A 24310-nucleotide genomic window follows, 5' to 3' on the forward strand; every position below is an offset into this window, starting at 1 on the left:
CACCGACTTCATTTTGTACCGCTTGGATGATGGTATCATAGACATGTTTTTGATGGCCCTTTAATTTAGGAACATTCAAATTCACAAATGTTTGCAATTCATTGGGATCATACTGTTGTTCACGTTGCAATTCGCGATCAAATAAATTATCCATTGGACCGAAATGTAAACTTTTTTTTCAAATTTTGATTTTTTCTAAAAAAAAAAATCATAACTCAAGAATGGCTAAACGATTTGGGATTTCAAAATCAACTAACCATCATCTCTCCTTCCTGTATCTTTCCTAAAAATTTCATGGCAATCTGTCGAGCCGTTCTCGAGTTATGGAGTGAAAATCAAAATGTACACTTCTTTTTATATACATATATAGATAAGTGACATGCATAATGTATGTACTGCTTGGAACGTGTCCCCACATGACACCAACCATTTTTTCAATTGCAACCAACGCCTTTAACACTCCTTTCTCTTTGGTCCAACCCTGTTGAAACTACAAGTTTACTTGGACTGCGGTTGGAGGATATTGATGACAATTTGTGAGTAGTCGCACCTATTGGATGGGGCGAAGCACTGCCACAACAACAACAACCAAAATTAGTGTTAAGAAAATTTTAAAATAAAAAGGTAGACTTAGGCCAGTTTCAAAAATTACGGCTCAATTAAGTTAATCCCTTAATTTGTTAAGAATCGGAAAAATATTTTATTTTTATTATTATTTATGCAATGAAATTTATTGATAAAATGCATATAAAAAGTTATACAATTAAATGTTACATATTAGTATATATAAGTAAACGTAGGTATGTAAGTAGGTACAATTCAATTTACATTTTCTTTTTTATCCCGCAGTTCTTTTTTACTCTGTAAATATGTAGATATGATTTTTTAGCACATATAGTAGAGCTGCAGCAAAAAGTAAGATAATAGCAAACATTAATCTATCTACAAATGTAAATTCTACGTAGTAGGTGCATATTATACAATACTTATTTTTTTTTATTTTTATTTTTTTTTTTTGTTTCTGTGCTATTAGATCATGTTTACAAAGTAAGTACTTGTTGATATCATATTCATAATAAATAAATAAAACCAGTATATACGTTAATTACAGCTGCAGCTCTACACAAATAATTTTCCTTAATGTATTCAAATCGACGACGTACATATATGTATGTATGTATATCTATAAATAACGCGTAAAAAGCGCTTTACGCTTTTCATTCTTGATTCACACATACACAAAGGCTCTCATGCATACACATCTTGTTTTAGAATAAAGTTTTCCAAAATTATTGAAATTATAAACAATAAGTACATAAACCGCCATCTTTAATAACAAAGTTGCAAACAACAGTAGCCAGTATAAGAAAAAACAAAAGAAAAAGAAATGTGTGTACACCGTGTTGGTCGTAAATATTTGCCATGATATTAGCAAATTACGTAAGTCTTTGTTTGTATTTTTTTTTTTTTTTTTTTTTGAAACTCCTTTGAAAAAGAAATAAATATGCAATATGCATATGAAAACTAATAAAATATGAACAATGTATATATATCAAAATTTGCCAAATATCGAATTATAAATATTTAAAATAATTAAAGGGACGTTTCTTCCACTTCAAAGTCAGTGGCTTGCAGCTTAAACCAGTTCTACTTTCGTTTAAAAATGTTACTCAGTCTGCGTTTGGGGGGCGAATTCTAAAAATAGAAAGAAAATATGTATAAATAAAAAACATATAATAAAATTCGTTATATCTACAAAAATTTATTTTTATTATTTTCTTTTTTTTTTTTTGTGTTATTTCACATACCGACGGACGGTGGGGTATTTTTAAAAAATTTTTTTGAAGTAAAATTTTAACAAAAAATTTAATATCTTTACAGTATATAAGTAAATTATGTCAACATTCAACTCCAGTAATGATATGATGCAACAAAATACAAAAATAAGAGAAAATTTCAAAATGGGCGTGGCTCCGCCCTTTTTCATTTAATTTATCTAGGATACTTTTAATGCCATAAGTCTAACAAAAATTTACCAATCCTTGGTAGGGGCATAGATCCTATGACGATAATTGTTTTCTGTGAAAATGGACGAAATTGGTTGAAGCCACGCCCAGTTTTTATACACAGTCGACCGTCCGACCTTCCGCTCGGCCGTTAACGCGATAACTTGAGCAAAAATCGATATATCTTTACTAAACTTAGTCCACGTACTTATCTGAACTCACTTTATCTTGGTATAAAAAATGGCGAAATCCGACTATAACCACGACCACTTTTCGATATCGAAAATTACGAAAAATGAAAAAAATGCCATAATTCTATACCAAATACGAAAAAAGGGATGAAACATGGTAATTGTGTTGGTTTATTGACGCAAAATATAACTTTAGAAAAAAACTTTGTAAAATGGGTGTGACACATACCATATTAAGTAGAAGAAAATGAAAAAGTTCTGCAGGGCGAAATAAAAAACCCTTGAAATCTTGGCAGGAATACTGTTCGTGGTCTTACATATGGGGTATTCCATCCCATTTCGACCAATTTTGAACCCGCCCCTTTAGAATTGGCTGAAGGTTTTTCTTCTTTTTCTAGCTTACGAAAGACGTTTTTCAGAAGTTTTTCAAACTTTTTCATCCAACTCAAAAAAAGTTATGAATTTTTAAAAAAACACCGTTTTTGTTTTCAAAATGCTATAACTTTTTCAAAAATAGACCGTTTGGGATCTTTTTTTTTTAAATTTGTTTTTAAATATACTTTTCGGAAAAAATTCAAAAAAATGTTTAAAGTTTTTTTTTTTGTAATTTTTCAGTTTTTCGAGATTTTTCGAATTTCGCCCTTTTTTTTTCTCATAAAAACCTTCAATCAATTCTGCAATCATCCCCTCTAATCCCGGAGTGGGAGTACATTTAAAAACAAATTTTTTTAAAAAAAAAGATCCCAAACGGTCAATTTTTGAAAAAGTTATAGCATTTTGAAAACAAAAACGGTGTTTTTTTTTTAAATTCATAACTTTTTTTGAGTTGGATGAAAAAATTTGAAAAACTTCTGAAAAACGTCTTTCGTAAGCTAGAAAAAGAAGAAAAACTTTCAGCCAATTCTAAAGGGGTCGGGTTCAAAATTGGTCGAAATGGGATGGAATACCCCATATATAAATAAATCAGCGGTATCCAACAGATGATGTTCTGGGTGACCCAGGTCTACATTTTGGTCGATATCTGGAAAACGCCTTCCCATATAGGTACAACTACCACCACTCCCTTTTAAAACCCTCATTAATACCTTTAATTTGATACCCATATCGTACAAACATATTCTAGCCACCCCTGGTCCACCTTTATGGTGATATCTCGAAAAGGCGACCACCTATATAACTAAGGCCCACTCCTTTTTAAAAGACTCATTAACACCTTTCATTTGATACCCATATCGTGCAAACAAAGTCTAGAATCACCCCTGGTCCACCTTTATGGCGATATCTCGTAAAGGCGTCCACCTATAGAACTAAGGCCCACTCCCTTTTAAAATACTCATTAACACTTTTCGGTTGATACCCATATTGTACAAACGCATTCTAGAGTCACCCCTGGTCCACCTTTATGGCGATATCTCGAAACGGCGTCCCCCAAGGGAACTAAGGATCACTCCCTCATTAACTCCTTTCATTTGATACCCATATCGTACAAACAAATTCTAGAATCAACCCTGATCCACCTTTATGGCGATATCCCTAAATGGCGTCCACCTATATAACTATGGCCCACTCCCTCATAAAATACTCTTTAATGCCTTTCATTTGATACACATGTCATACAAACACATTCCAGGGTTACCCTCGGTTCATTTTCCTACATGGTTATTTTCCCCTAAGTTGTCACCATAGTTCTCAACTGAGTATGTAATGTTCGGTTACACCCGAACTTAACCTTCCTTACTTGTTAATTCATATGTTAGATTTTTTATACCGCATATTTTAACTGAGTTATTCTACTTGTAATACTACTACTTTTCAATATTAAATTTTTTAAAAAACTTTGCAAACAAAAAGCTATATCTTCTTTTCATGGCATATCATGTCTGTAATTTTTTTGGCAATACATAAGCCTGTGTTTGTTTCAAAGTTTAATAACAAAAACGGCTGCGCATACCCGCGATTTTTTGAGTGGTGATCAATTGTGTAAGACTGATACCCTTATTAGCAAAAGGTGGCAACCTTGTGAAAACATCCTCAGTGGCAACACCTAGGTGAAGTCTTAAAATGTAATACTATATCGATGTACCAAATTTTATTCAAATCGGTTAAGACGTTTCCGAGATGATAGCGGATACACAAAGAAATATAAAAAAGGAGAGGTGGCAACCCTAAGTGGCAACCCTTATTAAAAATGTCAATAGAAATGCGGAGTAAAATACTTTTCGTTTGATACCCATATTGAATTATCGCATGTAATGCAAATATTTCCTTTCTTAGCAATGAAGTGAGACCACCACTTTTTGAACAGAAATAACTGCTGTTTTAATTTTGGCCAGCTAGATTGATCAAATACCTCACCGTACGACGTGCCATACGAAAATTAGCACATTCAATTTTTTTTTTTAACTTGAATTCCGATGGAGCGTCGATATATACTCCCAATCTTACTATCATTCCAATTCCTACTCCCACAACCTACCCTACTCCCACTAACACTCTCAGTTCCACTCCTAGTCCCACTCCTTCCAACTCTCTCACCTTAATTTCTTCGTATATGAAATGTCTATAGCACCGGCCGATTTTTATATTTGTTTTTACAAACGATCCCAAATATTGAGCTTGTCGAATAGGAGTCCCTCAACTTAATTTCAAGCAAATCGTACCATAAATACAAATTTTTCGAACGCGTTGGCCACGTGTTCATTTCCCCGAAAGAAGTTTCCTAAATATTAAGCAAGTGGTGCCTTTTCTCGGAATAAAGTTTCTTGAATGGTACCCCTGTACCGACCTTCAAGCCAATCGCACTATAAATCCAATTTTTTAGAATAGGTCGGCCCCTGGTCCATTCCGGTAAGGATAAGAAACCAAACGGACCCAACTGTGATCCCTAAGCATCCCCAAGTCTCCAAGAACACACACAAAATTTCATCAAAACCGATCCAATCATTTATAACTCAAACACACACGTACAGAAGAAATATATCTATATATGTAAAAAGAAGTGTACATTTTGATTGTCACTCCATAACTCGAGAACGGCTCGACAGATTGCCATGGAATTTTTAGCAAAAATACAGGAAGGAGAGATGATGGTTAGTTGATTTTGAAATCCCAAATCGGTTTAGCCATATATATATAAAAATCAAATTCTGTGTGTGTGCGTGTTCGCTATGGGAACGTATTTCCCACACATCAATCATCACCAAATTTTGGTTATGGGTTACTTCGACCAACGGGAAGGTTTTAGGCTAAAAATAATTTCGATATATAAAAGGGGCGTGGCACCTGCCATACAAATGGAATCTTTGGTACTACATACCTTTAAAGGTATACATGCCAGAACATTGAAATTCAGTAAGGAGTTATATGTGGTCAATCCCTAACACCACCAAGAAAATGCGGAATTTTGAGAAAGGGGGCGTGGCACCTCCCATACAAATGGAATCTTTAGTAATGCATAACTTTGAAGGTATACATGCCAGAACATTGAAATTCAGTAAGGAGTTATATGAGGTCAATCCCTAACACCACCAAGAAAAGGCGGAATTGGGAAAAAGGGGGCGTGGAACCTCCCATTCAAATGGAATTTTTGGTACTGCATAACTTTGAAGGTATACATGCCAGAACATTGAAATTCAGTAAGGAGTTATATGCGGTCAATTCCTAACACCACCAAGAAAATTTGGAATTGGGAAAAAGGGGGCGTGGAACCTCCCATACAAATGGAATCTTTGGTACTGCATACCTTTAAAGGTATACATGCCAGAACATTGAAATTCAGTAAGGAGTTATATGAGGTCAATCCCTAACACCACCAAGAAAATGCGGAATTTTGATAAAGGGGGCGTGGCACCTCCCATACAAATGTAATCTTTAGTAATGCATAACTTTGAAGGTATACATGCCAGAACATTGAAATTCAGTAAGGAGTTATATGAGGTCAATCCCTAACACCACCAAGAAAATGCGGAATTGGGAAAAAGGGGGCGTGGAACCTTCCATTCAAATGGAATTTTTGGTACTGCATAACTTTGAAGGTATACATGCCAGAACATTGAAATTCAGTAAAGAGTTATATGCGGTCAATTCCTAACACCACCAAGAAAATATGGAATTGGGAAAAAGGGGGCGTGGCACCTGCCATACAAATGGAATATATTATACTGCATATCTGGATGTCGTAATGGTAGGATAATTAAAATTGGTAAGGAGCTATGTGGCGTTAAGTCCTAAAACCTCCAGTAAAATGTGGAATGGGGAAAAACTACGACTGTCGTACAAACTTAAGTTATTTTAACACCTATAGTTTGACTGCATTGTTGAGTTTAGCTGTTATGCCTTTTGGACGTTTAGTAATCTGCCGCTGTTAAAAAAATTGTTTAGTTTCAGTCCATCTACATCTTCTATAAAAATCAAATTCTGTGTGTGTGTTCCCTATGAAAACGTGTTTGCTATACTTCGATCATCACCAAATTTTGGCTCGAGGTTCCTTCGATCAAGACGAAAGTTTTTCATATTTCAGAATTAAGAATTTTAAATTTAAATGTTTTTGTTTTTTGGCTATGCGAAAGAACTATCTTAGCTCCCAAAAATGATCATGTTAACAAAATCAATGATCGCTTTCAAAATCAATTTCCTGGTTAAGTGACGAAATATAAATCGATCGACACAGTTACAGATGAAGATAAAATTGTGAATTATCCAAATGAATTTCTATACTCCTTAGAACCAAAAGGAATGCCTGCGCATATATCAACTTTGAAAATCGGCTCACCAGTCAAGCTTCTTCGGAATGTAATCAAAGCAACAATCATCAGCGGTAAAAGCAATACAATAATATAAAATAAGATACAATAAGATACAAGAATAAAATGTTTAAACAGAAAATTTCACCAAATATGCGTACAAAATTCAATTCAATTTACAGAACAATAAATTAAATTATCAACAAAAACAGAAAAAATAACGCAACATCCATTCGAAAGAATTAGAACAGGTTGCCACGCATAGTATATTAAGGTTATTAGGGTTGTGCGAATTATCAATTTACTGAATATGCTGAGTTGCGATTAGTCAAACATATATACTTTCCGATTAATCACTGTCCGATTGATGAGAAATATTGATAGCTATGATTTGCTCTTTTTTTCTGCTTATTATTCAAGCTCTCTTAAGCCCTCGGCCTGCTGTTGTTCTTGTTGTAGCAGTGCTTCCCCCCATTCAATAGGTGCGACCGATCACAAATTGTCATCAATATCCTCTAACGGGAGTCTAAGAAAGCTTGTTGTTTCAACAGGGGTGGACCATAATGAGAGGGGCGTTAGAGGCGTTGGTTCCACATTACAATTAAAGAGATGGTTGGTGTCATGTGGGGACACATTGCAAGCAGTATATACATTTTGTATTTCGGGGTTGATTCTGGATAGGTAAGAGTTTAATCTGTTACATTATCCAGATCGAAGTTGAGCTAGAGTGACTCGCGTTTCCCTGGGGAGTGTGCGTTCCTCTTCCGCAAGTTTTGGGTACTGTTCTTTGAATACTGGATTCACCGGGAAATTCCTGGCATAAAGGTCCGACGCCTGTTTGTGGAGTTCACTGAGGACCTGCTTGTGTTTTTTGGCTTCATACGGCTGAGTTCTCAGATGCCGTATTTTCTCATAATGCTTACGGAGATGACTCCTTAAGCCCCTGGGCGGTGTTGGCTCATCAATCAGATGCCTGTTGGGATGCCCAGGTTTCTGGGTATTCAACAGCAACTGTTTGGTTAGCATCTCATTTCTCTCCATGATGGGGAGTATTCTCGCCTCATTATGTAGATGGTGTTATGGGGACATAAGAAAACAGCCCATGGCGGTTCTGAGAGCATTATTTTGGCAGGCCTTTAGCTTCTTCGAGTAGGTAGTTTTTAGGCTTGGCGACCACATAGGGGACGAGTAGCATGCAATCGCCTGGCCAATTACTTTGTAAGTAGTAATGAGCGTTTCTTTGTCTTTGCCCCAAGTACTGCCAGCAAGGGATTTGAGGATTTTATTACGGCTCTGGATTTTCGGTACAATTGCGGCTGTATGCTCACCAAAATTTAGATCCTGATCAAACGTCACACCCAAGATTTTGGGGTGTACGACAGTCGGTAGCGTAGTGCCATCGACGTGGATGTTCAAAATGGTCGACATTTGGGACGTCCATGTTGTAAATAAGGTCGTGGAGGATTTAGTCGGTGATAATGCCAGGTTTCGCGAGGCGAAAAAAGTGGAGAGATCAGGGAGGTAGCCGTTTATTCTGTTGCAAAGCTCATCGATCTGTGGGCCTGGGCCTGTGGCCATTATTGTGCAGTCATCGGCGTAGGAAACAATAGTAACTCCTTCTGATGGCGGAGGTAACTTTGATATCTAGAAGTTAAACAAAAGTGGGGATAGGACACCACCCTGTGGCACCCCTTGTTTAATTCTTCTTGGATTTGATGTTTTGTTTCTAAATTGCACCGATGCCTGCCGACCACACAGATAATTTGCGGTCCACCTTTTAAGACATGGGGCAAGGGTAGACCCTTCCAGGTCTTGCAGTAACGTGCCACGGTTGACCGTATCAAAAGCTTTTGATAAGTCTAGTGCAACGAGTACTGTTCTATGGTGGGGGTTTTGATTTAAGCCGCAATTCATCTGGGTGCTAATGGAATTTTGCGCGGTGGTGGTGCTATGTGGTTTTTTAAAGCCATGCTGATGACAGGCTAGCTGCAATTTTGCTTTGAAGTAGGGGAGCAAAATGGCTTCAATCGTCTTGGCTACAGGCGATATGACTCTCCTATGTTAGCTGGTTTCTCAGGCTTTAGTAGCGGGACCACCTTGGCCATTGTCCATTTTTCGGGAATGACAAAGGTGGAAAGAGACAGGTTGAAGACATGCGCTAAATATTTGAAACCCTCTTTCCCTAGGATTTTAAGCATCGGCATGGCTATGCCGTCTGGGCCCACTGCTTTGGATGGTTTAGCATGGCAGATGGCATCCTCAACCTCTTTGGCGGTGATGGTAATTGGAGACGCGCTGAATTTATGTTTATGTGCGTGTCTGTCGGCCCTCCGTCTATCTTTGTCGACCGTAGAATGCATTATATATTGTCGGCAAAAGGCGCTCGCGCATTTTTTCGCATCCGAAAGCAATTTATCGCCAAAGGCGATGGAAATTTTGTCATTGTGCTTAGACGGATTCGACAGGGACTTTACGGTGGACCAAAGCTTACCTACACCGGCAGATAGCTTGCTTACAACCGCTTAGGTGCTCCTCCCATTTCGCACGCTTGTGTTCATCCACAAGCAATCTGATGCGTTGGTTTATATCCCTTATTTGGGGGTCGCCGGGATCGAGCTGTGTTATAAGGTCACATTCTTCCGCAAAATTTGCGGCCTCCGCCGTAAAGTGAGGCTGAATTTCGGGAGTTCTACCGGCGGGAAGGAAGCGAGCCAAGGTGCATTCAATGACCTTGCGGAAAGCACGCTCCCCTTGGCGAGCATCAGTCGGGATAGGGAGGGCAGCAAAGTGGTTGTCTGTATGGGATTTGTATTCGTTCCACTTTCCTTTTTTAAAGTTTATGAAAGTGTGTTTTTCTGTGACGATGAAGTCGCTCGAGCGAAATAAGTATAGGCAGGTGGCCGGATGCCAATGTTACCATCGGCCTCGTTCTCCTCCATTCTCTTTCGGTCTTCCCTTCCCCCTGCGCTCATTTCGCACCTCCTGAGGTGAGTTACTTTTTTCGATTATGTTTAATCATTATAACCAGAGCTGCTTAACCCCTATACACTTGTAGCACTTTTGCTTTTGTTTTGCCCTGAATCATAGGCACAGATTCAAATTCACATTTTGAATATAAAAAAATGCTTGAATTTCTTATGAAAGTGCCAAGTTTACACCCGAACTTAGTTAGTTACACTAAGAATTTAACAACTAAAAATTATTCAAAAACATTATAGCACAGAAAAAAATTTGTAATATTGATTCATAAATAAAATAGATAATTGACAGCGGAGCTGAAATATATGGGGCATATGACCAATGAATGTAAGCAAAACTGTACTAAAAGAAGAGGAGCCTATTCTAACTTCATATGATATTAGTTAATTACCCTCAAGGGAAGTCAGTAACTAGTGATACAAAATTCTGGTTCAGAACTAGACCTAGAGTGACAAATAAGTATTAGTTCGTTAATAGCTCGGTTTTCAGTTATAAAATCGACGAAAAACTTCTACCAGCTTTAACGAGCTGCGGCTACATATGAGTATGCCTCTTTCTCAACACTATTCCACCAGTACGTAACTATCGGAAAAGTACCAAAAAGAAATTGGTATATGGTTAAGAACTAGTCAAAAGTTACTGCAGCGGGGACAATTTTCACCGCTTGGGACATCGCCATGTTAAATTCGACAGTTGAAAACATGTAAAAGAGATAAATGGCGAACTATTAGTGGTTCAGAATGCAGTAGAAATGCACTTATTTTGAACTAGAGATTCTCCTTACGGGGTAGTTTCTGTGACTTTTTATTTCAATTCGGTTTATTATTTTTCTTGGTTATGAGACAGTTTTTGACTGGAAGTGGGAGAAACCGTAAAGGAACCATGCATATCATTTACTTGTTAAACATTTTATTAAATTCAGGTGGTATTTCAGCACCTCAGTAGTAGAGCTGCAAAAGTATCGATATAAATATCGATACATCGAGTGCTAGGTGTATGGTACGATTATCGATGTTTTTTTCTAAATATCGAGTACTGTATTCCCATTTCTTATTCCTTTTTCTAGAGGCAGAATTACCAGCGTCTAAAACTTTGAAAAGACAAATAAAACATGAATAAATAAAATTACATACATTATGTCAGATTTGTGTTTATTTTAGATGAATACCTAACAAGTTGGTGGATCTGAATATTGAAAAATTCTTACAAAAGTTCAATGTGAAAAGTACGTTATTTTTTCATATTATATACACATATATACATGTATTCGTATATGTATCCATTTTGACAAAATCAGTAATACTTTTGCAATATGCCACTAAATGTTATAAAACTAGTGGTAATACGTCCAATTTGTTTCACCATCTAGAACGATCGCATACAACTGCAAATTTAGATTCACATAGGTCTCCAAATAAGATTGATTTTTATATGAAAAAAACCTATGAAAATCCACCATCACGTAAAAAGGCGTTTGACAGCACCCTACTAGGGTTTAGTCACCGCAGACGTTCGACCTTTTCCGATAGAGGATGACACAGGGTGTTGTAACTTTGTATATACCCTCGTTTCGCTGTATAAGCTACCATTGCGGACAACCTTGCAGAATGTGTGTTATGATAGTTTCGAAGTTATGAAGACAATATTAAATATATATACATGTATATATTGTATTTACAAAAATGTTTTATATATACCTGATATTGCTTTTAAATTGAGTAAGCGCTTTTCACTATAAAAAAATTCGATATATATCGCGATATATCGATACCCTCCCTCTTAAATATCGAGTAAGCCGAATATCGATACTTTTGCAGCTCTACTCAGTAGCACCTCTGTTAAGCAGCCCTCTAATTAAGTATTTCAAAAGTCTTCAAATTCAATTTCCAATGAACATTCGCGGAAATCTCTACATTCACTTTTAGTATGATTATTGAAACCCAAATTCCGACGACATATGTACATATATAGAAAACTTGAGGCTAGAGGTCAATGTAATTTTTCGCTACTTTCAGAATTAAATTTATTGGCTCGGGTATGTTGGTGATATAACTATTGACGTAATATTTTAAGCAAATATTTTGTAACTTGAAACCAAATATTCAACTTTTTTCGACCTAAAACAATTAAAATTTTTTAAATATAATTTTTTAAATGCAAAAAAAGTTTCAGTGCACATACAATTTTGTACATGTATTGTGATTCGCACTTCCATATAAAAAATTTTGAGCAGCACTGATTATAACAGTAAGAAGTCCACTAAGAACTGTGGGATAACTTTGGATATACTTCAGGAAACTTTCGAAATACGGGATAATCTCTGGCTCATTTCGGGACTATCTTAGGATCACTTCGGGATTTCAGGACACTTTCAAAAAAATGTTACGTTACGTTGTAAAGCGTATTGTTTTCGGAATCATTTGGAGCCTTTTTCAGGAGATTTTCGGTGTTGTTTTCGAGTTCATATATGAACTAAGTAGGGTCCATTCCGGGAGCATTTGTTGTTGTAGACGAGAACACTTCCAGACGGCTCAAAAACTGTTACAAATATGGGCATCCCTTTTACAGATATAAATCCCGTACGTTTCAATACCAGCTTCTACTAGTTGCACTGCCTCGGGAATAAGTCTGCGGATTTTATGGCATGTCTACAGCAGAAGGATTCTTAGCCCCTTTACCATCTGCGGTCTTCGTCATCATTTCGGGACTGTTTTCGGGGTTTTTTTCGGTTTAGTTTCCGGATCATTGCGAAACCATTTCTTAAAAACTTCGAAACTATTTGCATATATTTCAAAATCATTTCGGGGCTACCATCGGCTAGTTTATAGATCATAATTTAAGGAGGATAATTTAATAATAATTTAGGGAGCATTTCCGCGCTATGCTGTTTCGGGATTATGTGCGGGAGAATTTCGTGATTGTTCAAGAATTATTTATACTTCATAACTTTCTTTAGATGGTATTGAAAGTATTTCAAAATAATTTTTGGAACCATTTCAGCAAAATTTGGTACTATTTTGGGACAGATTCGGAATTGTTTTCGACATCATTCCAGAGGCCATTTCACAAATATTTAGGGATCATTTCGAGACTATTGCGGATCAACGAATTTCTTGTTTTGAATTTATATATGTCAAAATTACGTGCCTATTTTTTTTTTTTTTTTAAGTACTTCGCCTTATCGTCGTTCACCGGAAGACCGACTTTTTGTCCACTATAACAGCGATCGATACTCACATTTGGAGAAATGTTATTTTTGATATGTTAACATCTCTTGTTGACGTTATGAGGGAATCTAGAATGTAAGCATAGGGTAAATCAAAGAGTAAGCGTAGTATTTGGAAGAGGTACGTATGGAAGAATATTTAATGTAAGCCTAAGTGTAGTCACTACACCGTGGGAACAACGTACGTGGTAGTTAATATCAGCGATATAACGCAACAATGGCAAGGCAAGTAAAAGAATGGAAGCGAAAGGAAAAAAGAAAAGGAGGGGGCAGGAAAGGAAATATTAAAAATCAATTAATTAATCAATTTTTCATTGATGTGTTAACGGTTTGTTATCGATGGGTTATAGGCGTGTTATCCATTTTCGTTGTATACATTTTAAATCGGTAGAAAAGGTTGTCGATAAGCTAATTTCTGAATACGTTTTATCAGGTTGTTTTTCGAAAAGTTATCGATTTTTTACCGAAAAATTATTGGTTATTTATGGAAAAGTTATCGATGTTCTCAAAAAGTTTTCGATTTTCAATATCTTATCTATTTATCGGATCCGATAGCTCAAGGATAATAAGCCGATAATAAAACAATATCTTATCTGTATCTGTTGTTAGCTAAAGTAAGCCGACGAAGCTCAAGCATGAAATTATATCAAAGATGTTCAACAAACGAAACGATATCATTTCGCTTCGTTAAAAGCAAAATTAACTTAACGAGATGGTTTTACACATCGATCGTCACGAATGCTTTGTACTCAGGGCTTTTTACCGTAAATTTGGAAATACAAAAATGTATAAGCCATTAAATTTGTTTTCTATATTACACAAGCTATAAAGAAATTTCCCAATAAAAAGCGAGAGTTTTTTGTTTGCAATTTATTAATGAACACTAATCAATGTTTAGAAATAGTACATAGCAATTTGGCATTGAACAAATTGAAAAATTTCTAAGCGATAAAGAAATAGCGAGCGCTATGAAATTTCGCTCTCCTTACAAGAGCACAAAATCAATGCAATTAATTACATACATAAACGACATGAAAACAAAAATTTTCCATGATTCATACAAAAAATACAAACTGTTACACACAATTTCGCTTCCTCTTTTAATAAACTAAACTTAATTTACAAAAAACAAAAATTTTCATTTTTCAGACAATGACGTTAGACGATGCTGTAAATGAAATAACATCCAAATTGATGATTTGAAATCTCAAAACGAACATAACGGTACGGTATATGCCGGCTGCAGAAAAAAAGGTAACAATATGTCCTTTTCTTTTCTCAGGCGTACGAAAAAAAAGCTTTTCATTTAATAAAAGCTTTTTTCTATACATTAATTCGAGCTTATAATTACGTATATTGCGACAAAGTTAAATACAACAAAGCTATAAGTGGTCCAAATACTGCCAAAACGATGGTTAATTGTAATTGTTGATCCAGACGCATCCAAATACTTGACCATATGTGCAACACATCCGCTAGCGTAATCTTCGTTTCATTATCATCATAATTATAAATTTGATCATTTGCATTGAATGTTTTCACAAACAAAATAGGCGAGCTTATTGTTGTATTGGATGGCTTCAGGCGCGTCACCAACTCATGTTTGTTTGTCATTAATGTGTATGTAATGGAATGACGCTGCTGCTCCTCCAGCCGCTCTAGCCTAACAAATTCAGCTTGATTTGGTGATGTTGGTGTTGATATAACATCAAATGCAACATTTGTCACCGCAAAAGGTGCAGCGGATACAGTTTCGGCAGCCAATTTTTCAAAACATTTGTGACGTGCATCAAAAATTTCAAGTTCATCTACTGTAGAAGGCTCATCGGCTGCCTCATTCTTTAGACTCTGTTCTACGGGTAGCGTAATACTATCATTTTGGCTTGTTGTGCTGCTTTCATTACTCTCATCACTAATGTTTGCAGTGTCTATTTCACTTTTTTCATCATCAACTTTTATATTCTGCTTGGTTTTCTCATTCAAAGTCAACTGCGTATCATTCGAATTGTATGCATAATCTTCGGAAATATCGGTAAATTCATGGCTTTTCGTAGTTGGAGACAATGTTTGACATTCACCACTAGTCTCTTCAATAATAGCTGTTGTCGTTGTACCCGTTATTAGGTCACTAAAGTAATTCGATGTATATTCAGGTATGTCATAATCTTCTGGATATTCAGAGTTTTGCGCTAGAACTATTGTTGCATTCAAACGGAACGTACGACCAGTATTATTAGCTTCGCTTATGCGTGGACTATCAATATCCTGGCAACCAGCTTTCAAGCGCTGCTGTTCAGTGTCAATATCACGTCCACGATTGTAGTTTTCACGTCGTTGCTTATGCGCCTTCTTTCGCAGTTGTTCGCGTAGTTTGATGCGATTGGGTGTACGATGACTACTACCGCTAGCGTACAATGAGAGACGTGGGCCACGATCGCGTTTATGTCGACGTTGACGCGAACGACCACCACCACAACCGAAACCACTACTACGTCGTCCGTATGCATCGCTTGAACTGGCAGTTGTGGTAGTGGTGGCAGTTGCCGAAGTTGTGCCTGTCGTCGTACTGTCCGTTATACTGTACCTACGTACACCGGCATCCATTGTTATAGGACTATCTTTCTCTATTCGTACTGGTGTACCAACTGTGGATGGCGTTGTCTCTGATGAGATTGGACTTCGCCTTAAACGATGTCCAATTTGTAATCGTAACAATGAACTACGCCTCTTACGTGCTATTCGCTGTTGTTCCAACATTTTCAAATGTGACTGTGTTGAAGCGTGTTGTTCATGATGTATTGCTGATATATCGGCTAAAGATAGTGTTGATGGCGGTTTGGGCGTTTGCCTTTCGACTGTTAGCGAAAGTCTCGAAGTACCAGATAGTGACATTAATTGATTAAATAAACAACGACGATCGTAATGTGATTTACTTTTGCGTGGTGTTGAAGTGCATATAGCTTCGGGACTTTTTAAGTACATTGTTTCGAAATTTTTCTTCTGTACAGCTTTAAGTAGATCGCGTGGTAATTTTGCTGACTGTGCGACGACGAATTTTGTTTGATTTTTCATTTGAAGTAGAATGCGAAAAAAATTAGTATTAACTGTTTGAATTTTTAAGCTCACAAGAAAAGTTGGACGACTAAAACGAACAAAAACACATTCAAAAAACATTTTCGAAACAGTTTATCTCCAAATTACTGGTAGCATTATGGTAACGGCAACTAAAACGAATACAACACAACAATAATAAACAACCTTAACAAGAATTATCACAATGAACACTAAACAAGACGAACACACAGAAAAATATAACACGATACATATGAACTTAAAGTCGCGGGTGTGACAGTTTTACAAAAAATGTAAGCATTTAAACTACATAGAACTATATAGCTATTTTGCCTAAAAAAAAACTTTTCCAAAGAAATGTTGCCAATATCTATAAGCTATACACTCCAGAATCTACCGTGACGGATATGTTACATCATCATGTGCGCCAAAAGAAAATCTGAAATAAATCATACAAACATCCGCAGTATAGGCTTACTACACCTTTTCAAGTTTATAATGAGAAAATATAAGTTTATATTGAGAAATGTAACTTTATATTGAGAAATAAAATTTCATATTGAGAATATATCAGTTGATAATGAGAAATATAAATTAATATTAAGAAAATACAAATTTATAATGAGTGTAACTACATATTGAGAATATATAAATTAATATTGAGAAAACATAAATTGGTGGTGAGAACATACATATGTACAAAATTTTAATTGTGATGTGCCATTAGCAATCTGGTCTGCGAGCTAGGATTGCAGCTAGGGCCGCAGTGAGTCCGGAAAATGTGTTCTGAAATGCAAAGAAGCATTGGAAAATTTCTCTTAGGCCGGACCATACATCTTTACTGGGTTCCCGGTCATAAAGGGATAGAAGGCAACGAAAGGGCCGATGAATTGGCAAAGGAGGGTGCAATACTCACTGAGTCGGCGACAGATTTGCCACTCCGTTTGGGAGAAATCAAAAAGAGACAGGAGTTACATATGATCCATCAAGCAGGAACGGCGTGTACAAAAGCGCGGAGATGCAATATTATTAAGATCATGTGGCTCATATCTCTAAAGAGAGAAGACTTAAGGCTCACGATGGACATACTGAGTGGGCACTGCCTTCTGCCCTAACATGCTTATATGTTAAGCCTCGTCAGTAACTGCAAGTGTGGGAAGTATGAGCTGCAGGAAAAAACGGTTGACCACGTTCTGTGTTAATGTCCTGCGCTCGCCAGGTCAAGGCTCCAGCTATTATGGGCGGCAGATGTGCCAGATCTCGAGGCAGCAATTAAGCTGGGGCCTAGAAAACTGCTATGTAGTATTTGTCAAGAGGACGGAGTTATTGACATATGTCCTGTCACCTGATTGGGGTTCTTCCGTTTGGTCGTCAAACAAATTCTGGTAACACTATGGACACATTCAGTTTATGTGCGGTCTTTATTGATCGGCCAGTTCAGCCTAACCTAACCCAACCTCATTATTAATTTATATATTCTCATTATGAAATTACATTATCAATTTGTATTTTCTCAATACTAAATTATATTTCTCATTATGACTTTATATATTCTCAATATAATCTTACAGTTTCTCATTATAAACTTGAAAAGGTGTAGCCCTTCGTCAGCATGAAAAATATCCCCGAGCAATCAATATACATATGTATGTATGAAAGAAATGTGGATTTCAGAAATAATAAAAAAACATAATATATAATATGATTAAAATTAGGAGCCTTTGCTGCTGTATGCACAAGTTAATGTTTTTCTCCCTTATTTTTTGTTGAATTCCGATCATATAATTGAATAATCATTGTGGTATATCAAGAATTATCGGGTATGTCACTTTTTGTACCTTCATGTTTATACATACTTACAACTTTTATTTAAAATGTCTCCCCTTAATATTGTGAAGAATATTAGCATCACTAAGCTGTTAGTAAATAATCACGCAACAACAAAAACATGAAGCAGCCACTCTTATGTACATGTACACATTAAAGCTAGCAACACTTATGTAGAAGTCGACGAAGAGCTATCTCACATACAAATATACATGTATATAGCTGGTAACCAAGCATGAAGTTCGCGAAATTACTAGACCTTAGGAGAAATGGGTGAACGAGGAAACCGAGAGTATAAAAGCAGCGCAGTTTTGATTTGGTTGTGAAGTATAATTGTAAAGTACTACTCTGAAAGTAAGCTAAATAAAGACCAGTTTGCAATACTGAATATTGGAGTGATTTATTCAACAGTTTATCAATTCGAACGTTATCAGGTTTCAAATAAGCGGAATTTCCCTAAATTCGTTACAATATATTTGCTTCGGATCTACATCCAAAATCCGCCTTGAATGGGCGAATCCTAATCTCGCGTATTTGGAGTCCTTTTAGGCTTCTATTTAAACGGATATAATGCATGAAATAAGGCTCATATCGGACAATCATTGCAAAACGGGAAATACAAACATTTCAGACTCATAAATGATCTGATTCTGACTCTTTTGTGACTCCAAATGTTTGCTAGGAAAAAATCAAAAAATTAGTAAATCAAATCCATACAATTTCAAAATGATCGAGAGAGAACCAAATATGCACAAAATGATCGCAAAGATAATCCCGGAATGATCCAGAAATAGCCCAGAGTTAATCACTAAACTTTTCCGAATTGGCCCCGTAAAAAATACCTAAAATATCTAGGAATAGTACCTTAAACAATCCTGAAATTATCCCAAAGTTCCCCGAAAGCAATTACGAAATTATCCTAAAATGGTCCCCAATCAATCCTGAAATTATTCGAACATAACTCCTAAATTACCCGAAAATAATACCGAGGTGGTGTCTAAATCATCCCAAAATTATCGTAAAATTTTCCGAAAATAATGCCAAATTGATCACAGAATAGTTTCAAAATTACCCAAAAATAGTCCCGGACTGATGTCAAAAACAATTCAGAATTGACTCGAAAATTGTGCCGATAACAATCCTGAAATTATCCTGAGGTGGTATCCAAATTAAAGATAAATAAAACCGAAAATATATACGAAAAATCTCGAAGAGATCCCAAAACTACACCGATCTCGGAATAAATCCTGACTGTTAACTTTTCCGCCGTAGTGTGGTGGTAGCGTGCTCCTTATTTTCAAAAATTGTTTAGACCTCTATATGAAATAAACTGTATATCATTGGTAAAGCTCAATATTATTTAAGATATTAAGACTAAAAATTAAAAAATAGTTCTAAGTGAATTGTTGCAGGCAAGATTCTCTCTTTTTCAAGAAATGCAAACAGTAGATCCAGTAGATATTTGTGACTGAACAGACTTGGGTTGTATTGGAACGATATACTGGCTATATGTTTGTTTATAACGGTCACTGGCAACGGTTACTTTTTAATTATTTATTATACCTTTTAGTATGTTGATCTTGACCAATTATATTAAATCTTAAATATAAATAGAAATCTAACATTTTTATAAATTTAATGTTCTTGAAGTAATAATGTTTTGAAATGAAGTGCATGATTGGTATCAAATACTCCAAAACCTAAATATAAGCACATATTCACCCCAATTCTAAATATTTCCTCGGAATTACGTTCTCGCGTATTTTTTTTATTCCCATGACAAAATTCCTCTGCTTATTTTCTTCTAGGGAGAACCATAATTGGGGAAAAGGAATTTCGAATTTTCGAAGTCCGCTGTTTTGTCAAATTTTTGTTTAAGAAATTGAAAAGTTTAATTAATGTGGCGAATTTTTTTTTTAATTGAGAAATAAAATATAAACAAAGCACAGTAATGCATTTCATATGGTTTCAATGAGTAAAGAATTGGTGCCCCAGCAACATCAACAGAGAGCATAAGAAGAAGACTGCGTGATATAATACATATCCGCTGGAGTTGCCTGCTTCCATTCAGCAAGGCATTTTTCTGGCAACCGTGCCGAGTTCAACTCTTCTTTCGTCATGCGTCAAAATCTATTTAAGCTTTCTTTATCTCCCTAAAAAAAATACTTTCGCAATTTCTGGATAGCTTTGCATCAAATTTACTAAGACTACTTTACTAACAGCTTAGTTATAGTACTTTTCGACTTAAAATACAGAGTATTATGGTAGAATACAAATAACAATTTACTTGACCTATTTAGCTGGATTCCTTTCAATTTAACGAGAGCAACAATTCAGCAGCGAAATCTCCCTTTCAATAACATTCAAAATAACTACTTAATGTTTTTCCAATTTTTAACATAGCGGCCGCCATGGTGTGATGGTAGAGTGCTCCGCCTACCACACCGAAGATCCTGGCTTCACGCCCCGGGCAAAGCAACATCGAAATTCTAGAAACAAGTTTTTTCAATTAGAAGAAAATTTTTCTAAGCGGGGTCGCCCCTCGGCAGTGTTTAGCAAGTACTTCGAGTGTATTTCTGCCATGAAAAGCTTTTCAGTGAAAATTCATCTGCTTTGCAGATTCCGTTCGAAGTTGGCATAAAACAAGTAGGTCCCATTCTGCCAATTTGTAGGAAAAACTAAAAAGCAACACGGCGCAAATTGGAAGAGAAGCTCGGCCTAAAATCTCTTCGGAGGTTATCGCGCCTTACATTTTTTTTTTATTTCTAACATTGTTCAGAATAAGAAGAAAGAAAAGTATTAAACAGTTCCCAAGGATTTTTTATTCAGAATAAGCGGAAGTATTATTTTGAGGGTTTCTTGATCAATTTTCGTAAGCTTTTCACATTCTTCTAATGTTCGGATACTCAGGCAGCAATTTTTTGCGGAAACTGTTTTCGAAATATTTGACAAATTTGAAAACTTTTAAAAACTTTGCGAATTTTCCAATTTTTTGAAAACGGGTTTGAAATTGGTTAACATAGTCTTCGCTTACTTTTCATTAAATTTTTCCTTTAATTTAATATAATAAAAAAACAAGTAAAGGTGTCTAAGTTCGGATGTAACCGAACATAATATATACTCAGCGTGAGCTTCAATTGCACATTTCATTTCAGATAAATTACTTTTCTACATAACATGTGGCACCGCCCGTTTAAAAGAAAAAATTTCTCCCCATTTCCTCTTACAATAAAACTTGATAAGTGAAATATCATTGATTCAAAACTATTTTTTGCAAAGTTATAGATTATTATTCTAGTCTACGACTCTTTTAAAAATCTTTTATATAAAAGTGAGCGTGGTCTTTAACCGATCTCGTCCATTTTTAATAATATTTGTAAAATTGATTTTATCACAAGTGGGCGGTGCCACGCCCATTAAAAAAAATTTTTTTTTCAAATATTTATCAAGAGTCTCAATATCAGTCCACATGTCAAATTTCAACATTCTAGGTGTATTATTTACTAAATAATCAGGTTTTTTTATGTTTTCCAAAATGTTATATATATAAAAAGTGGGCGTGGTTATCATCCGATTTCACTCATTTTCAATACCAATCTATTCTGGGTGCAGATAAGCTCGTGTACCAAATTTGGTGAAGATATCTCAATATTTACTCAAGTTATCGTGTTAACGGACAGACGGACGGACGGACATGGCTCAATCAAATTTTTTTTCGACACTGATGATTTTGATATATGGAAGTCTATATCTATCTCGATTCCTTTATACCTGCACAACCAACCGTTATCCAATCAAAGTTAATATAATCTGTGTGCAAAGCACGCTGAGTATAATAAAATTCTGAAATCAGTAGCGAAATTAACACAACAGCTGAGGCACTTTCCTCAGTGTGCCAGCGTAATTGCGCAATAAAAAAAAATATTGACACCATGTTTTTAATTACCACTTAACTTTCTATTATCATTCTTTGCACTCAAAGCAAACTAACTGCTTAGCAAACCCGAAGAACAGTTTGGTCTTTATCGCTACAACAGTTTAAAAAAAATCCAATAATTCTTACAATATTTTAATGAAAATTCAAGGGAGTGCAAAATGTTATTTGAAAATAAAAAAGGGTATATCAAACATAATGTTATATACAAATATGTTATATGGTAAAACATAAATTACACATAAAACTATATGTGACCCGGTCTATGAAAAGGTGGCGCTCTTTCACGTGGTGAAAACTAGGAAGTCCTAGCCTGATTAGAAGTGTACTAAAAATGTAGAGAAAGAAGAGCACAAATGAAAGAAGATGAAGCCTTTGGTTCCTTCGATGCCACTTTGGGGGCTGGTGAAGCATCCTCAGATTTTTTTGATAGCATTTTTTTCGGTGGCAATGGAGCCAAAATATCGGTCAGAAACTGGTTTGTGCTTTGCCTTTTGGGCATGACTGTTCATAATGCAAAAGAAAAACTACTAAGAAACTTAAGAAATGCATTGTTTATCTTTAACAGCTGTTTCTCGCAATTTCTTTTTTGAGTCATAAGCCACCTTTTCATAGGCCGGGTCACATATATCTTCGACGGCGCAGTACGAGCTGCTAACTTCACTTTTTACTCAAAACGAATTTTGATACTGGTGGAATTGGAAACGATTTCTGCACATGGTGGCAAAACAAAAAAGTGTATGCTCCACGTAAAGAATCGCTAAAAACTGCTAGAAATAAAACTTGCTAACTTTAACAAAATAATGAAAAGCTGCTAACTTCAAATACTTTCAATACATTTTGAAATTTCAACGCCTCCGTTCATTTAAATTTTTCAGTCTACTGGGAAATTTTGTTAAATGGAGTCAGCACCTTTCACCGTGCCGTCGATGATATGCAAACCTACAATTAGTATTTAACATTTATAAAAGCTCAATTTTAAATTTAAATATTGAAAATATCGATAACAATATTAAATCGGGCCAATTGAAACTCACCTCATCTCTCGTATTGCTATTGCCCATGCTGAATTTTGACGCAAAGAAACCAAAACGTACGGGCGTCTTCGTTGAACAAGTATGATCATTTGCTTCTTTCAAAATTTCACGTGGCGGCTCAGAGCTGCCCAACGATAAACGACCTCCATGTTTACTAGGTGTAGGCGGACCTGGACGCTTATAATTCGTTATACCTGTTAGCTTTTTTCGCCCACCAGCTGTAGTGCTCAACAATGCGCTCATGCTGTCATCTAAACTATGAGGTCCATCCTAAGAGAATGAAATAATAATATTAACAAATAGAATATTAAACAAAGAATTTAAGCAAAATATGGTTTGTAGATAAAAAAAAAAAAACAATATTCAAATTTATGCAGACAACATGCCACAAATACCAACATCAAGTACAAGACAACAACATTTCTTAAACTAGACGACGCTTTAAACATAGAACAACAAATACAAACGGACAAACTTTACGCATACAAACAAATTTAAACGATATCCAAATGCATAAAACTTTCCAACTTTCATTTCACTCAATTGGCATTAAGTGCGTCAATTTATTGTGTTCAAATGTATCATCCCTTACAGTTTATATATGTATGTAATAAACATTTTTTAGCTTTTGTTTTAATTTGCAGTAATATCACAGAAATATAATTTTGTTTCATCAAATAGTTTTGTAAATGTAAAAATAAAATACATTTTAGTCAATATTTAATGTTTTTCGCTCTCTTTGTCTGCATGCTTATCCTATTTGCAATAATTTTGCATCGTCCTTGTGCAATTATTTGTTTTGATTTTGTTTTATCATTTGTAAGTTTTCGTTTTATAACAGTGCAAAATTCTGGATATGCTAGGATGGGTTACTTTTTTTGATGTTATCACTGTTGTTGTTGTTGTTTCACCCTCTGAGGGTTGTTTAGTGTCTTGAGTCGGCTTCGTACTTGTGCTGCAGGTGCTTACTTTCAATTCATCTTCGGCCAAACCATGATCATATTGAGCGGCATAGGTGCTTTTTAGGTGCGGTGGTAGCAAGGAATTTCGATATTGTAACTCTTCGGCGCTAAAAGTGATACAAACAAAATTTTTTTTAAGCGTATTATGTCTAACAAGTTATTTTTAAGTTTTGGTTTAACTAAACATACAAAATTATTAATATTATTAATCTAAGTCTAATATAATCAGTTATAAGGACCTGAAAAACTGTACCTAGGGGTAGTACAATTGGTAAATAGTGGCCAAATTATAGCAAAACAGTCCTGAAATGTAGCGGAGATGGTCATAAAATGA

General features: G+C 35.6%; 1 protein-coding gene across 4 annotated transcripts in view; it reads right to left on the minus strand.

The window, feature by feature from the left end:
- Nucleotides 1-729: 729 nt before the first annotated feature.
- mud (mushroom body defect) overlaps nucleotides 730-24310 on the minus strand; it is a 54971-nt gene continuing 31390 nt past the window's right edge. For 2 of the 4 annotated variants that reach the window (XM_067785479.1, XM_067785481.1), the window contains 3 exons: nucleotides 23984-24083; nucleotides 23015-23284; nucleotides 13937-16183 (listed from right to left, as the gene is read on the minus strand). In XM_067785479.1, the coding sequence (XP_067641580.1) occupies nucleotides 14492-16183; nucleotides 23015-23284; nucleotides 23984-24083 (2062 nt within the window). In that variant the 3' untranslated portion in view covers nucleotides 13937-14491. Of the gene's footprint in view, nucleotides 1696-13936; nucleotides 16184-23014; nucleotides 23285-23983; nucleotides 24084-24310 lie in introns of those variants that run through there. The other 2 variants (XM_067785482.1, XM_067785480.1) reach the window with 2 other exon arrangements.

Source organism: Eurosta solidaginis, chromosome 4 (genome assembly GCF_040869045.1).
Source record: "Eurosta solidaginis isolate ZX-2024a chromosome 4, ASM4086904v1, whole genome shotgun sequence".
Taxonomy (NCBI): domain Eukaryota; kingdom Metazoa; phylum Arthropoda; class Insecta; order Diptera; family Tephritidae; genus Eurosta; species Eurosta solidaginis.